Here is a 17138-nt window from a genome sequence, read left to right as displayed (position 1 = left end):
TTCTATATGTGAGTGAAGTTAACACACATAATCAAAACTGTACACAAAAGGTACAGTAGGAAACACGACTGTGTAGTAGGAAACAAGATTAGGTGATAAATCACCTCTTATTGCAAAATTTAAAAACGAAATTTAAAAAGGAGAAAAAGATTTAATAAAGTGGTCCAGCTAGGTAAAAGCTTGAGCAAGAAGGAGTGATAGCCCAAGAAATGGTTGCATCCAAAATGTATAAGTCAAAAGGGGTATAAATAGTTAAAGTAAATAAATGGCACTGAAAGTACATACAATTTTAAAATTAAATCAGAAAAGCGTGGGTTTAATTCCAAAGGGAACAGTGTGTGCCAGAGTATCGAGTTATACGTTGCTGTATTGAAGAGTAGGTCAAGATCTTATCAGCTCTATTATGAGGAATGTCAATAAAAGGCTGTGCTATGATAAAATGTTTAATTAAAAATGAACATTGTGCAACAGATGAACTCTTTGTATTATACAGAAAAAGGAGTCAAATGGATTGTGTTCTCCAAGTTACAAATTGCAGTGAATCATTTTCCTTCCATCAAACCTTCTTATCACTATAAAATCTTGTATTAAAAAATGGATTTACTTATACTACAATTTTTTACAAATTAGTGTACAACTACACCTACAGGATGCTTCAAATACTGGAGTATCTGGAACAACTGTGAGGAGAAGAACACTAGGGTCTTGTTTTCTGGGTATTCTTTCAGGTGAATAGGTGGTTTGCTTTGGCAAGTTAATTAACAAAGCAAAATATTAATATTGATTCAGTGAGTTGATCCAAAAGCAACAGGAACAAGCAAGACTCAGTATTTTGGTTCATTACTTATATAATATACATGTACTCAGCATGACTGCCCTAAACATCTCTCACAGTTCAGTACAGAAGGTGACAAACAATGGCACCAAGAAGACAACAAGGAACTCAAAGTAGCAACACCCATTGTAGACAGACATCATGATTGTTCCCTGGTGAAAATACTTTACCCCCATCCCCTCTGCAATGTTAACCATCTTAGACACTGATCAGAGCCAGGAGACTTATCTATGAGAGTAAAGGCAAAGGGATCCAAGATGGAAAATATGGGTTTTACACAGTTTTAAAGGAATGATGCAAAATGCAGGGAGCAGAAAATGGTAAATTAGCGCCATAGGACTAGGCAAAAATGGCTCAACACCTTCATGGCCTTCCTTCCCAGCATAACTTTGTGTAACAAAGCATGACAGAACGTTCATATGGACACTTGGGCCAGAACATGCAGAAGAGAACATTTTTAGTATCTCTACCACTCAGCTTCAAACCCCCAACAGAGCATACAGATGCATATGGACAGATGCACTGCATAAACTGTGTACTTGTTAAAACACAGCCCAAACTGGGAGAGATTTCTAAGGACAAACGTTGTAAAATTCCTAAAACAAGATATACCTATAGAATGAAACTTCCAATAGGAGCCGATGAACCTGAGATATTGAAACAGATAAATCAGATAACAGATAAGAACACACTCAGCATTTCATATCTATCCCTTTTTCAGAAACAATTAATAATTGTATTAAAAATATCTCAGAGTTAGAAGTAGCTTTGGCGTAGCATTCATGGTTTTGGAAATCAAAAATTTATCCTCATATGTCAGACAACAATTTTTTTGGGCTCTAATGGCTGTGCTATTCAATAAGTGGAATATATTAAAGCAAAGAGCTCCACTGATCAGCTGATAGAAAAAAAATATTGTGTAGAAAATAAGAATTCTGGTGCCCTTTAGTCAAAGGATTTGTAAGTTATGAATGACCTGTGGGCAGCACATGCTCCAGATGTGAGAGTGTGAAAGAACCTATTACTATAGCAAGAATAATACTGAAGTACATCTTTTCATCCACAGACAAAGCTAAACTTATCAAATCCAAACTGTTAGTAAGGGGAAAATCCACCATATGCTCATGAAAGAATTTGCAGTCATAGAAACTGATGATATTAAAGAGCTATTAAATGATCTAATCTTCCTCTCAGAGTTAAGCCTTGTTTTCTGCACTTGCATAATAATAACTCACCTGTAGGATTGCCACCCTATCCCTTGGTAAATTGTTCTGGAGTCCTTTATCTTTTCATCAGATACTATTTCCTGAGATTCAATCTATAATTACCCATAATGGTACGGTCATATTTAAGGACAGAAAAATATAGGTATAGAAACATGTTTCCTTCAAGCATAGGACATCCCAAATCAAGAAAAAATAAACTTCAATAAGACAGAATTATTACCTAAGAAGCAGATTTGGTAGCAATATTAAAAACTAAGTCCTCACAGGAGGTCTAGTTAGGGGTAGGAATAGAACAAATCCTTCACCAGGAGCCAGTAGAGATTCCCAGGGTCATGGCCTAGTTGAAATTAAGAGAAAAACTCCTACTGATTTCAATGGGGCCAGGATATGGTCCCCATATTTTATCCATAGTATATCATCACAAGTGTAAACTACAAATGAAGCATCATGAGGTGAGGTGCCTATAATTCCTGGTGTTTTCATCCACTGTTACAGCCAAGACCTCTCCCTGAACTCCAACAGAGGCAAATTAGTTCCACATGTCAGATACTGACCGTAATATTTTCCCTTACACTTGGTACACAATGAGGAGATGCAGTACAGCACAGAGCAATTAATACATTTCTTTTTGTGAAATAATGCACAACAGAATAACTCAGAAAAGATGTTGCTCACTTGAAGGTTGCTAGTTCATGAAAAGTATAAGTAGGAAAGGCAACCAATGGAAAATAAGATAAATTAACGCCCCCCACCCCCACTTACTGTCCAACACCTTCCTAGTTTTACTTGCTTTGTTTCAACCCTTCTTTCCCTGCAGGTCTCCTGGAGCCCCTAATTTCCTACATCACCTCTGAATCTGGGATTACAGTCTATCACAATCCAAACTGAACCAATTTTTACAGTTTCCTGAAAGAGAAATTTAACATATAGGATAGGACTGCTAAGCAGAGGCAACTCATGCATTTTGCATACCCTACAGAATCCTGCCAAGGGCTCAGCTGCCATTCCAGATGGCTGTGGGTCTATTGCGTGTTTTGTGTCATATTTACCAGTCCCATGTTTAAGTAACAAACTCTCACCTCAATATGTCTTTTACCACCAGTGAGAAAATAGCAAAAGAGAACCAAGGCCTTTAGGCAATACCTATTCATTGTACTGCCCTTTGAGCACTGATTATGTCTAACAATAATAAGAACAAGAATAAGAATAAGAACATGCAAACCTTCCTCAAATCACTCTCCTGAAACCGTTCTGTTAGGAAGTAACCTTGTCTGGGGAAGGTTAACTAAGATATGCTCTTTCTGATGACATGCACAGGGAGTACAGAGTGTACCTGTAGTCACAGGTAACAGTCACAACAGCCCAAGAATGCTCTGGAACAAATATGTGGCACAACGGAAAGCTCATGGAACACTGTAGCCCACTAGAACATCTGGACTCATTAATTTCTCTCTTGGGTAAATACCAACACAGAGGAAGCCAACAAAACCAATGACAAGTCAAGGCGAAGTCAGACTTGGAATACCTGTCTGACTTCACTCATATTAAACAGAAAAGTGACTGTGAAGAATTTCATCAGGCCTTGTGGAAGAGAATAAAACCTACCTCATTCTGAGAAGCTGCTCTCCTTTGCCAGTACTAATCAGTGCTGAACAAGGCATCACTCAGACTGGAGCATCACAGTAGACAGAAGCTGACATCTATAGAAAACGTTTCGTTCCAGTCCTGTAAAATAAAACCAAATCACAGTTCTTTCAGAAACAAAGACTCTATAAAAACACTGAGCTGTATAATTCCAATATTATTTTAATTCAAGTTACACTTGTTAAGTTAAATGTTTCACAAAGAAGAAAAAAAGAATTGGAAAAACAACAACAAAAACAAATGAAGGAACAAACAAAAAACTTTCCCCCCTCCTCAAGGCAAATTCAACTTGACTTCTAGAGTTCAAGCCATGTTTTTATGGATTTTATTGAAAAATATAATAAAATGCCTTTCTTTGAAAAACTGATTTTCACCATTTAGAAGCAGAGAGTTTATAATAGCTTAGAAGTGAAGACAGGTAAAAATCTGTAAGCTCCCATGTATTTGCCAAGTATCCAGTATACAATAGGATGTTGACTACCATGATAACAGTTTCAAAATATCCCACAGAACCATTTATGATGGAAAATTAATAACCATTTTTTTAACTAGACCATGGCACTGAGTGCCACATCCAGTTGCATCTTGAACACCTCAAGGGATGATGACACGTAGAAGTGTGAAGATAAGCTCTGTAGAATTAGACAAAATTGAAGTAAAGAGATCTATGTTGATCAAGTTGATGGTCATATAACTGGAATTTCATTTTTTTTTCTGGTAATGCATTAACTGAAGTGAAAACTGCTCATAAATCCACACAGACTTATATACAATCAATAGAAACACACAGAGAAAGGGAAACTGGATAGGGAAAAGCTGATTATTGTAGTGCAAGCTGAGACCACAAGAAAGACAAAGCCAATTTTAAAAAAAATATAGAAAATGTATAAACATTATCTTCAGGTATTCTCTTTTCAAAAGGTTTTGAACCAAATTCAAGATAGTTTGTAAACATGCATAATTTCAGTAGTGTGACAATCAAGTTTCCAAGAGATCAATGTAACACTTTGTTATATTAAGTACAAGTTACTTTATATCTCTCTTACCCACTTTGTCTGGAGTGTCAGAACCCCACTAGCACCTTCAGTAGTATGACAATCAAGTTTCCAAGAGACCAATGAATTATATTAAGTACAAATTACTTTATATCTCTCTTACCCACTTTGTCTGGAGTGTCAGAACCCCACTAGCACTCTGTTTTAATTAAAGGTATGCAGACCACACTTAAATTATATAATTTTAAGACAAGGTGAAAATATCTTTTGATATCTTTTTGAATTTGAAGTTCTTTCCATGATTGAAGACAGAAAATAAATATTTTTCAATAATCTGTTCTAAGAAGTTTGTGAACCAGGTGCCTACTGACAGAATAGAAATAAAAGATTTTTCCTTTTGACTGATGTATCTGAGATTAAATAACTATTTCTACAAGATAAATTTCTTTTTCAGTTGAAAGTAATACATATTTTAGGTGTACATAAATACAAAGCAAATGGTCCTAATATAATATAAATCCCTTTCATGAATCTCAAATGTTAAATTATCATAGAATGGTATGGGTTGGAAAAGGTCCTTAAAGATCATTTCATTCCAACCTCCTGTCACAGGCAAGGACACTTTCCCCTAGACCGGGTTGTTCAGAGCTCCATCCAACCTGGCCTTGAACACTTCCAGGGATAGAAAGGGACCTTAAAGATAATTTCATTCCTGTCACAGGCAAGGACACCTTCCCCTAGACCGGGTTGTTCAGAGCTCCATCCAACCTGGCCTTGAACACTTCCAGGGATGGGGCAGCCACAGCTTCTCTGGGAAACCAGTCCCAGTGCCTCAGTTCCCTCAGAGTAAAGAACTTCCTCCTAACCTCTAACTTAAAAGTGTTCTCTGTCAGTTTGAATGCACTCCCTCTTGTCCTGTCACTCCAGACCCTAGTAAATAGTCTCTCTCCATCTTTCCTGTGGGCTCCCTTCAGGCATTGGAAGGCCACAATTAGGTCATCCAAAAGCCTTCTCTTTTCTAGGCTGAACAATCCCAATCCTCTCAGCTTTTCCTCCCAGCAGAGCTGCTCCATCCCTCTGATCCCCTTGGTGCCTGCTCTGGCCTGGCTCCAGCAGGTCCCTGTCCTTGCTGTGCTGGGAGCCCAGAGCTGGATGCAGCCCTGCAGGTGGGGTCTCAGCAGAGCGGGGCAGAGGGGCAGAATCCCCTCCCTGCCCTGCTGCCCACGGGGCTTTGGATGAGCCCAGCACACGGGGGGATCTGGGCTCCCAATGGCCAGGGCATGTCCAGCCCCTCACCCACCAGCACCCCCAGGTCCTTCTCCCAGGGCTGCTCTGGATCTGTCCATCCCCAGCCTGGATTGGTACTGGGGGATGCCCTGACCCAGGTGCAGCAGCTTGGTCTTGGTCTGTTAAATCTCATGACGTTCCCAAGGGCCACCTCTTGAGCTTGTCCAGGTCCCTCTGGATGGCATCCTATCCTTCAGGTGTGTCACCCCCACCCCTCAGATTGGTGCCATCTGCAAAACCTGCTGCGGGAGCACTCAATCCCTTTGTCTTTTTCATTAATGAAGATATTAAATAGCACTGGTCCCAATGTGTTTGTCATGTCTGGGTATCTGCTTACATAGATGCAAGACTGAACCACAAGAGACCCATGGTTCAAACCATTACACATGGGCATGCTGAAGATGAGATTTCATACATGAAAACAACCTGACATGTTTCTAACTAGTTTTCTTTATCAGCATACACAGATATCTCCACACACAAACCCATGCACAAGTAAAATTCTTGGGTTTCAAATACTTTTTGCATAACATTTCTAGCCTTTGAAATACATATTTTAATGCCATCAGGCACTGGTGTTGTTTTTGCTATGTGGCTTAAGGACTAAATGGAAATGTCAGTCCCTCAAGTGGTAGCCATTCAACATAAAACTCGTAGCACAGTAGGACATTCTCCTTCATTACCAGTTTGCATAACCTGATGTCCTTATTCACATCCACAGTGAAAGTCACTCTTAATAAAAAACATAGAATAACCTGAAACATGTACTTTTGCCCTAAAACAAATCTGATCTTTTGGAGGAAAAGCAGTGATGAAGAATACTTGATACAAATTCATCTCTGTCAAGTAACTTTGGTCAAATCCACTTAGAATATGCTGAAATGAGGTCCACCACTAGCATTCTCTACTTCATAGCTGAGCAAACTTAGCTTTTAATAAATAAATTACGAAGATGGATCAAAGTCCACAGAATAAGAAGCCATAAGTTATGTTCAAAATTATAAAGTGTAAGTCTTTCATAAGGGGCTGCAAAACACCTCTCTGAAATAAATATCTTGTGTGATGTCAGAAGAAGAGCTACAAGGGGAATCAAAATTTTTGTTCCTAAAGCAAAACAAAACCAAATTCTCTGAGAGACAACAGAGCTCATGGAAGGAGAATAAAACACTAAAACAAAATTCCGTGATACTGAGACATTAAATGCTAAATGCTATTACAGTTCTTCTTCATTCCTTTGGACAGGGAATGAAGAAGGCAAGTGTAGTAGGAACAAACTGCCATGAAATATCCACGGCCTGCTGCCTTCCACACTAAAATAAAATTTAAGTAAAATCTTCTGTGCTTTGCCTAAGAATTCTATGGTTTGAACCGTGTGTTAAAAGAAAGATGCAGTAAGGTTCTGCTCCCAACCACAATCTGACTTCAAACCATCTTTTGACCACATCCCATATTGGTTGTTCTCTTGGAGAGGTGAGCCCTCAACATCAGATTCTCCGGGCTTCTTCTTCTCACCTGCACCTGAGGGAGAGAAGCTGTGCTTTTTCCAACATGTGCAGAAAACAAAGATTGCAGGTCTGCCTAAAAATTTCATATAAAATGGGGAAAAATGGATATTCTGAAAAAATACATTTGGTGCAGTGCTGAACAGCCAGCACTGGCTGGACAGGCATTGTAGGACTGTTGCTCTTTTCCAAAAGTCAGTGTAAAAGAGCCTAGGAAGTGGCACCAGCAGAGCCTGTGCTTCTGAGGGACAAGACTTCACTGACAGAGGTGAGGGGGATGCTTGCATTCCATCATCTACTTTGCTTTCAACATAAACTTTTCCTTATCTAGATTCTTAAAAGGCAGATACTGTGATAGGATGGTGGTATGAACAAAGCGGACAAAGAGTATTCTGTTTGATTTTAAGGCACAGTCAGACTGTTGTCCAGCAAAAAATGTAGGAATATAGAAAAAAAATTATCTATAAAGTTTTAAAAATTCTGCAGTCTGAAAGCCAAATTTAGCAGACTCAAATACTGAAAAGAGCATTTTGTTTGAATTAATAGTTACTCACCTTTTATTTTTGTAAACTGAAAATTCAACTCCTACTTTCTCTTCTTTATTTTTAGAACAAATACATATTTCTTTCACTGACCAAGACATAGATAGTCAAAGTACTAGTCTTGACTTTCAAAGAATCTGGAGTTAATTTGAAAAGATACAGGTAATTTTGATAATTTTTTCAAACATTAAAAGAAATTCTAAGAGTGCCAGTTTGCCCTGGGAAATGTCACTTCTCTCATATCATTAAGTCAGAAAAAGAATGCTGCGATTCTTTGCTGAAGGTGTCTGACAAATGGAAAAAATAGTAAATAAATTATAGATTAATATAATTAGTCTATAATACATGTAACATAATTTCTTGACTATATACTTGATTTTATACCTATGACAGTCAAAGGAAACAAAAAAAATATTGACTTCAAGACTGTGCCTGATGGGACTTTTTTTTTTTCCTTCTCACAAAGGACTTAGAACTAATGTACCTAATCGGGATAGGGTATTAACTACCTAAATATATATATTATCTTTTTAGGCTTTGTATTTTTTATCTTTACTATGGTATTTTTATCTTTACTATGGTTTAAAATTTAGAACAACAGCAAAGAAATAAATGTTTTTTGCTGAACAGAAATTAAGTGGGAGATCCACAAAAGAAAAAAAAACTGGAAAACTCATTCTGTTAACCTGGGGTCCAGTTCCCTTTTGAAAACATCCTCAGAAATTGGCATTTGTTGCCACTCACTTTTATGACAGCAGATTATTGCAGAAAATAAAGTTTTGAATTAATTTGAAATGAATTTTTCACCAGCCACAGTTCTGGCATGGAGCATTTGTCACCCTAACAAATGTGTACTAGAATTAATCCTCATACTGTACAAGGCTTCCCCAGTAGCTTCACACCAGAGCAAATCGCAGAGAATTATCAGATTTATTATCTCTTTATTGATATTCCTGAGGCATTTGGATGGATTGATTCGGATGTGCTACTCCTTGGACATATTAGATAGATTACTTAACAAATTTCCGAGCAGCTGCCCGTGACCTGGTCAATATCTCCCAGGAAGTTCCTGCTCACAAACACCCATCACTTGCCAGGAGCACGTCTGTCCTCTGAGCTACAGCTGTCATCTTGTGATACACAAACCACAGTACAAACAGGGGCAGTTAAAGCACCCCCATCTTGCCTTTTGAATTTAGACTATATCTGGGGCTCAATAATAAGTCTCTTTGCATAAATGCTTTGAAAGGTCTCTATTATTCCACTGTTATCTAATCATCAAAAGGAATTGTTTCTCGGGACAAATCATTCTTATATTACTACATTTTGCTTTTAAAATTCCAACTTCTGACAAGATGGATAGTCCTCTGCAGCATGTTTTAGTTTGAACTGTGGAGGAGAGCAGATGGAAGGACACTTAGGAATTTTTTAAGGGTTTCTACATGATAGAATCTGGTGATGGAACTTCTGGCTTACCACAGCAGATTCACAGCCTGGCACAGTTGTTCCCTATCTATGTTAAATACATCCCATCTCCTGATGGGAGAAAACTGCCCTCCCTGCAGATCTCATCCTCCTGCCTGGTAATAATGGCTGTTCCTATTTTACCATTACTCGGGAGAATTTACAGAGACAAAGGCTGTTTTTTGACTAGGGCTGTGCATTTCTAAATCTGGAGTTTGACCCTCAACTCACCTCCCACTCATTCTGCAGGAGCGACCCAGTGCAAACGTCCTGAAATCTCAGGATGGCACAGCAGGCTGAGCCACCTCACCTGCCAGTTGGATTCCCAGGAGGCCAAGCAGGCTGGAGCTGGGATGTTGCTGTACATCCCACAGCCAGGGCTGGAAGAGCTTCTCTCAGCCCAGGGAAAAGGGCAAGGACTCCTCCTTCTCCCTTCTGTAATACTCCATCAGAACTAAAGGGTGGAGAGAGGAAGGAAGAAAGGGAGATTGGAAGGAAGGAAGGGAGGGAGGGAAGAGAGTATGAAAATCCTCAGCATGTTTATCAGATCAGTTTTCAGCTGGGCAATAGGGAATACTGAGAATATTACTTAATCTTACCTCTCATATATTTAGCTCAGAACTGTAGGAGGGCACCTTTTCTCAGGAGATGATGCAGAGGGGCCAGATTTCAGCAGTGTTTCCTTACACCTTACCATTTCTACTTTACAAGTGATGCTAACCATGGAAGCGGAAGGGCAATGCTGTTGGCTCACTCCTCCAAATCCTTTTTTCTTATTTTAAATACAGAAATAGACTTTTTGACCAGTTGCTCAGACAGTATGATGGTTAAGACATTTCTTTCCTGTGCATGAGGAGGTCAACACACACAAGCCCCTTTTCAAAGAAATGGACCTGATGCCCATGCTATGAACATTTCCACTCTAGTTTGCCTCTGTGGTTTGAATGCCTGGCTGAAACAAATCTCCTACATTTGTTTCATCTGAAATGAAACCAGTCCATGTGCTCCAAAATATACTATTTTTTTCTGCAAGCGTATTTTACATGGATCCCTATAAACTCCTTCTGAAGTGAAGGAAGACTATGGATAAGCTAGAAGCCATAAGAGTCAAGGACTTGAGAAAGGTGGCTGAATGATTGGTCATATGATAACAAAAGTGAAGGTAACAAATATACTCAGAAATTTTTATTCACTGGAAATGTTTTTCCCAGAAAATTTAGACTGATTAACTCAATATGATAAGACAAAATAAAAATAGTGACTATTAAATTAGTCTGAATATTTTCCAGAGTAATTCAAGATAACATTCAAAAAATAAATGTAGATATCTAGAAAGAGACAAAAACAGTAAACACTTTTAATGTTGGCAATATGAATAGGAAAAAAAAATATTTTTCAGTAAAGAGTCTTCACATCACAAATCTTTCCCAGTAAAAGTTCTCTTATCCAAATTATGGAACTAACAAAAAAGAAAATTGGATCCTTAACACATGGTCTTTTTCACAGAATTAGATGGATCTTAAAGACAAACAAGAAGAAAAATTAAACTGAATTTACTCATTCTGCAATATTCAAAAGTCCCTCTACAAAGTTCTCTAATTCAAAGTTTACCTGGCAATGTTTCATTTCTTGTTATCCAGATCTACGTATTTCTGAAGAACTAGAAATTTAGAATCCACAATTAACTGCTTTCAATGGTAAAAGAACAACAGATGCAACTCATTCATGCTGGGATTATTAAGGAAGCCTGAGGTAATAAAATGTTCAAATTGCTTTTAAATTCAATGGCAGTGAGACTTCTAACTCCTTAAGGCTGTTGAAAATTATATTTTCCAATATCCTTGAACCAGATAAATTAAAATTTTGATAAACCTTCTGTGAACTAGTAAGTATTGATTATTTAATGGTTGATTAAACTTTCTTACTAACTGCCTCCAGAATTTCAAATTAAGAGCATTACCACTCATATTTCTATTTTTCATAAATGTCAATTCTGTCTGAAATTGTGTGTTATTCAACATGAAAGATATCTTGAAAACAATCCTGCACAGGAGTAGGATATGGCATAAAACCTACGCACTGAATGCTACCAACAATGATCCAGTAAAAAATATATAGTTAAATAAGTAAAAATATGAGCATTTCTTAAGAACATGTTTTATAATGGGGAACTTCTTCATTTTCAGAATAGAAAACAGAATTGGTGATTCAGATCTAAATCCCTGCCCTGGTCATGCACAGCAGGTAGCATGAACAGGATGGGATTCTGGTCCACCAGCTACTCCATGATGGCTTCTCCTATTCCCAAATGGTCACCCTTTATCCATGTGCAACACTAAAAGGCATGAAAACCTTGGTTTCGTTACAATGAAATGAAAAAAACCCAAAATTAAACAGCATAAAACTATTTCTTAAAAATAAATTCTTGGCTTTCAGACAGCTCCAGTGAGAAGCTAAAGGGTAATGCTTGAGAAAAGAACTCCCTGCACTGCCCCAGAGAACAAGTCCAGGGCTAGCTACTCTCCTGCCCAAGGCAGGGATAGTTCATCCTTGCCTTTTCCTTTATTACTGAGCCAGCAAAAGGCATTTTTATCAATATTTCTGAGAAGCTTTTAGCCAGCTGTAAACAATTTTACAACCCATAGGACCTGAAGTTTCTGGTTGGGAATGATTCGTGGTCATATGGGATTATGCAGGAAGAGATTTGGTGCGTACAGACCTCACTGGGAAGTTACATGGGGTTCTTCAATTAATAATTTTGAGAAGTGGAAACACCTAGACTCATGAAGCTTGGCGATTTCTCTGTATAAACATTAGAACTAGAAAAAGAGAAACTTTTGTTTGGTCTAATAATGAGCAAATGACAAATAGCAAATAAATTCTGGTATTTCAATGTAGCAATAAAGAACAGCACTACTGGTTTGCAGGCCAGGTCAATTGTATTCCTTTTAAAATATGGAGAAATGAGGGCACTGGAAATCTGCAACTGTCCATCACTAAAAGAGTAGGTATTAACTAAAGGGAAGATTGCTAATATATGTGTATCCTGCCTACAAATGCCTTCACTGCCTTTGCTTTTCTTGCAGGGCACACTGGTTTTGTCCTTCAAAAATCTCTCTTGCATGAGACCTGAAACTCTCATCAAACAAGATACAAGCAGAACAATGGAAAAGGTCTTAAGAGGCCACATACAATATATCCAAACATGAAATGCTCCAAGTTTGTAGAGCAAAGTAAACACTTTACAATATTTGTAATCAACATGGGGAGCTTTGCAGAAATCTACGCCAAGAAAAAATTACAGCTCTTTTATTTTTTAATGACGCAGCATGCTGTTAATTTGGGTATAATGCCAAAAAGCTCCATAGTGTTATTCAAGAAAGAGTTGTCTAGAAACCCCTCAATGTCACAGATAAAATTGAATCTGAATGGCTAAACCAATTTAAAAACAAATCAATTCAAAACTAATTTTACCCACAACATGCAGTTTTTAACAAACATCTTTCATTACAACAGAGCTACTTGTGACATCCTTAAGCCAAATACATTTATTCTGTTCCTGATGTTGCATGCAAAACAGGAACACCTTTCTGGTACTACTCAGGCCACAGAGAAAACAAATGCCTGAATCCTTCCTCTTTTGTTGTTCCATTCCCATCTTTAAAACCAAAGTCCCCCCTCACAGCTAGGCAAACACCTTGGGACTTCTCCTGCTCTGGCTTCCTGCCTATGCATCAAAACCATCCACTCGCTCTCCTGGAGGTTTAAGGTGCTTCCAGAGTTCTTCCCTTGTGGCCTGAATAGGTCACCACTGGTTTGAAATCCTACCCAAGAGGAGAGTTTTCTCCTGCCTTTTGTACCCAAAAGCTGCAGGTATGGGATTGGTCCTCTTCAAGAAATTAGAGAAAGGCAGAAACCTCCCAGAGCCCATCATACACTGACTTGATTAAAATGCTGCCACCGTCCCCTCACACATCAAGAAAACAAACATGACTGCATAAAGCAAAGCAAAGTGGTGAGATGAAGATCTCTCCTGTATTTGTTTGGCTCTAAACATTGTCAAAATAAGAACTTGCAATAGTAAGAGATGGAAGGGAGAAAGGGCCGAAAAATAGGGTGTGTGTGGGGGATATCTTCCCTAAAACTGTGTGAATTAGCCACCTCAGTTCCATCTCTGAATCTGCACAGGAAACTATCTTGGAAAATACATGAAAAAATAAGGCAAATAAATTGTAATAAATTGGTTGACAAAGCAACTTTTTTTTTTACTTAATTCTTATGAATGCCTAAAAAGATAGTATGTTGTGTCTTTCAAGAAAGCCACCTAAGCTCAGACAGCAAATTACTTCCCACTCTATTATCCTTCCCATGGTTATGGTCTGGCCCTGCACATTAATGTGAAGCAACATGAAGTTTCCTGTTATACTTTTTATTGCTTTTGCATTCGGTCTGAAAATTCATCTTCATCATCTAAGTACTGCATCACTCACACACTCATTTTTTTTGCATTGGAATAAGGAGAGCAAAAACATTAAAAAATTATGACTGAATAACTTCGAAAACTGAAACACAATCTTTTGTAATTTCTACTCACCTTTTTATAGTTATACTTCTATTAGTTTTTATCAAAATAAATCCCTACTCAATTACAGTCCTTTCAAAGCAAGAAGAAAAAGGGCAACTGAACAAATGCTAAAACACTTTTGTTCAAGTTTAAGTTTCAAAAGGAAGCACAGAACCAGGCTGTTCTTTCCTTTATTCTGAAGCATCCAGAATTTGCTTCAAAATGTGCTTTCTGTTTTCTTATTAACCTTTAAAGCATCTTAAAATGGATACTACTACTACTACTACTACTAATAATAATAATACCAAAAAACCCCACAACACCACAAGATAAGCTTAGCTCCATTTCAGGAATTGAGGAGAATTTGTTCTACTGTGTAGTGCATTCCTTCAGGGGTTTTACTTTTTGTCCTGTAAGGATTTTCTGTCCTTATAGTGAAGAAAAAAATATTACCATCTCAGAATTTACAAAATCATATCACTATTACAAACTCTTGAAGAATTGTTCAACAGCCAGAAAGTGTTAGACAAGGAACATATTTCCTGTTGCACAACAAAGAATTTAAAGTAATTTCTATTAATATTATACAGAATATTTTTGGATCCATTCCTACAAAACCCTTGTTTAAAAGCCCCATGGGACTGAAGTCATTCAGAATATCAATGATTTTAATTTTACAATTACAAAGACATTTAATTTGATCTGAAAGTTCAAAATTAAATTTCTAAACTGGATTGAATAATATAGGGTTTCCCACTGAACAGAAATAAAGTCCTTCCAGTAAATAAAAATTGAGCTATAAAATATGCATATATTTAAATATCGATAAGGAAAAAAAACCAACAAAAAAACAATGAAATTTATTCTGTGTATTAAGCTGATTTTATATTTTAACAAAAAACAGAATAAAAGAGGTTGTCTTTTTAATGTGTTTCTATCATTTTCACAGAGGGAAGACACTGATGAAAGCCTTAAGTTTTTATTTCAGTTTATTCTGCCAATAGAACCCCTGTTTGTATGGAACTTCTTTTAAACAGAAGCTTTATTCAGATGTTCTTGAAAATTCAAAAAGAAGACTTGAGGAAATTTAGACACACTATTATTGTTGTTAGAACAATTCTTTGTATATAGTACATCCCACTGGAAAATAGTACAAAACTAATTTAAATAGTTCATAAACCATTTCACATCCATCTCTTAAATTTTATGAGAGCATTGTGGATCTAAATACACTTTAGATTCATTCACCTCTGTCAACAAATAATGAAATTTTAAGGATTGTAAACAGTGATAAATTTAAATTTAAAGGCCTCCATTAATCTTGATAAAGAATATCAGTGCATAACTTAGTTTATGTATAATTAAATAGATTCAAAATGCAAATGGTTTATAACTTAGGCACCAGACAGCCTTTAATAGTAGCATTGAGCAAATACCTGGAACTGCACCTACACCAATGCTGAAGCACCTGAGCCTTAACTTTACTTCCATGTCTCAGTGGAACTACTCCAGGAGTGAAGTTACTCCCTATGTTAGCATCTGCTAAATGAGATCCATAATTACAGCTGGCAGTTGGAAAACTGAAGCAAAAAATTAATTAGCATTTCAAATATTTCAGTATATATACTATTCCCATGTCACCAATTACAGTCCCATCTGTACAAAACTGTATCAAAAATACTCATACTTTAATATCCTTCCCTTTCATGTCTAAATACTTCACTTGCATTGGAAAATAAATTTTAAATTTTTTTTTACCACCAACCACTACAGAATGGTCAGCATTGCTATCACCAGCAACAATGCATTACACTTGTACAAACGGCTTCCAAATATTGGAGCGAATTTATTTCCACAGCAGTGTGGTTTGTTTTAAATTTGTTTTTTTACCACCAACCACCCTACAGAATGATCAGCATTGCTATCACCAGCAACAATGCATTACACTTGTACAAACGGCTTCCAAATATTGGAGCGAATTTATTTCCACAGCAGTGTGGTTTTTATTATTTCTGAGTCTTTGGCCATCTTAACCATTACAAAACCTTTTATACATAGGGAATGGTATCAGATAGAAGTAAGCAAGAAGGTTAGTTATCTTAAAAGATGAGGTTTTTTTCTGTCAATTTGGGCATTATGCTTTTTTCCCCCCTCCTTCTTTCTACTTTACTGCTTCTGCAGAAAAAACAATTCACTACAGTATTTATAAAACTCAAAACCATAAAATCCACAAATAATACATGTGGTATTAGAAAAGAAAGTTGGAGCAGTCTAAGTTTCTTTTTTTTCTTCTTTTTTTTTTAAGAAGAAAACTTATCTTGAGGGAAAAAGCAGTCTAAAAGTATGTGGCATTTAATATTTTACAGAATATACTTTGTTTCTGAAGAATAAATCTCTCTCTACTAAAAGATTTCTGTCTTGCCAAAGAGCCTGAGAAAATGATAGTACAATCCAAGGTAGCCTAGATGATAATTTTATTCAATGAATGGAAAAAATTATAATACTATATTTATATTTATTTTTTAGCTTCCAGGCACACACTCTAGTATTATCAGAAATACAAAAAGACTTAGTATGAGAGAAATTTTGCAAATTATTATAGAACATGCTCTATCTTTGGTAAAGAGAAAACTCTGAACTGAGAAAGAAAATACAACAACAACAAAATTTTTACCTGTTTTAAGAAAATCCTGAGACCATTTAATTTACTGGTTCCCTATACCACTTTAAGAAAAGAGTATTAAACTTTCTCGACTCAGTGACAAAAGAAAAATAGAATGCAAGCTCTGTACTCAGAATTGAAATAGACATATGAGAATAAAGAATCATAGAGCGTCTTCACCTAAGAACTATTCTGTCAAATTAGAACTAAAATAATTTCATTAAAACCTACACCTTTGGTAAGTTTTGTACAAAGGTAAATAATTTACAAACACACTTAAGAGTTGCTCTTCTAAAACTGGCAGTTCTGTGAAGTTTCAGAGAAGTTTGAGAAAAAATATTATTGTCATTAATAAAGAAACAAAACAATCTCTTTCCCAATACAAAGCTTTAGTTTGCATTATTAATTTAAATTGTA

General features: G+C 36.7%; 1 protein-coding gene across 3 annotated transcripts in view; it reads right to left on the bottom strand.

Annotated features, from left to right (window-relative positions):
• The window catches only part of LOC120504096, a 280389-nt gene that overhangs the window by 174497 nt on the left and 88754 nt on the right, over positions 1-17138 (bottom strand). For all 3 annotated transcript variants that reach the window (XR_005627938.1, XR_005627937.1, XM_039713273.1), the window contains exon 2: positions 3667-3786. Coding sequence is in view for 1 of the 3 variants with exons in the window: in XM_039713273.1 (XP_039569207.1) it covers positions 3667-3722 (56 nt within the window). In the remaining 2 variants the exon portion in view is untranslated. The remainder of the gene's footprint in view (positions 1-3666; positions 3787-17138) is intronic.

The sequence above is a fragment of the Passer montanus genome, unplaced genomic scaffold (genome assembly GCF_014805655.1).
Source record: "Passer montanus isolate IOZ18808 unplaced genomic scaffold, ASM1480565v1 scaffold28, whole genome shotgun sequence".
Taxonomy (NCBI): domain Eukaryota; kingdom Metazoa; phylum Chordata; class Aves; order Passeriformes; family Passeridae; genus Passer; species Passer montanus.
The sequence above is the reverse complement of the archived record's forward strand: the minus strand, read 5'-3'. Positions and strand labels throughout refer to the sequence as shown.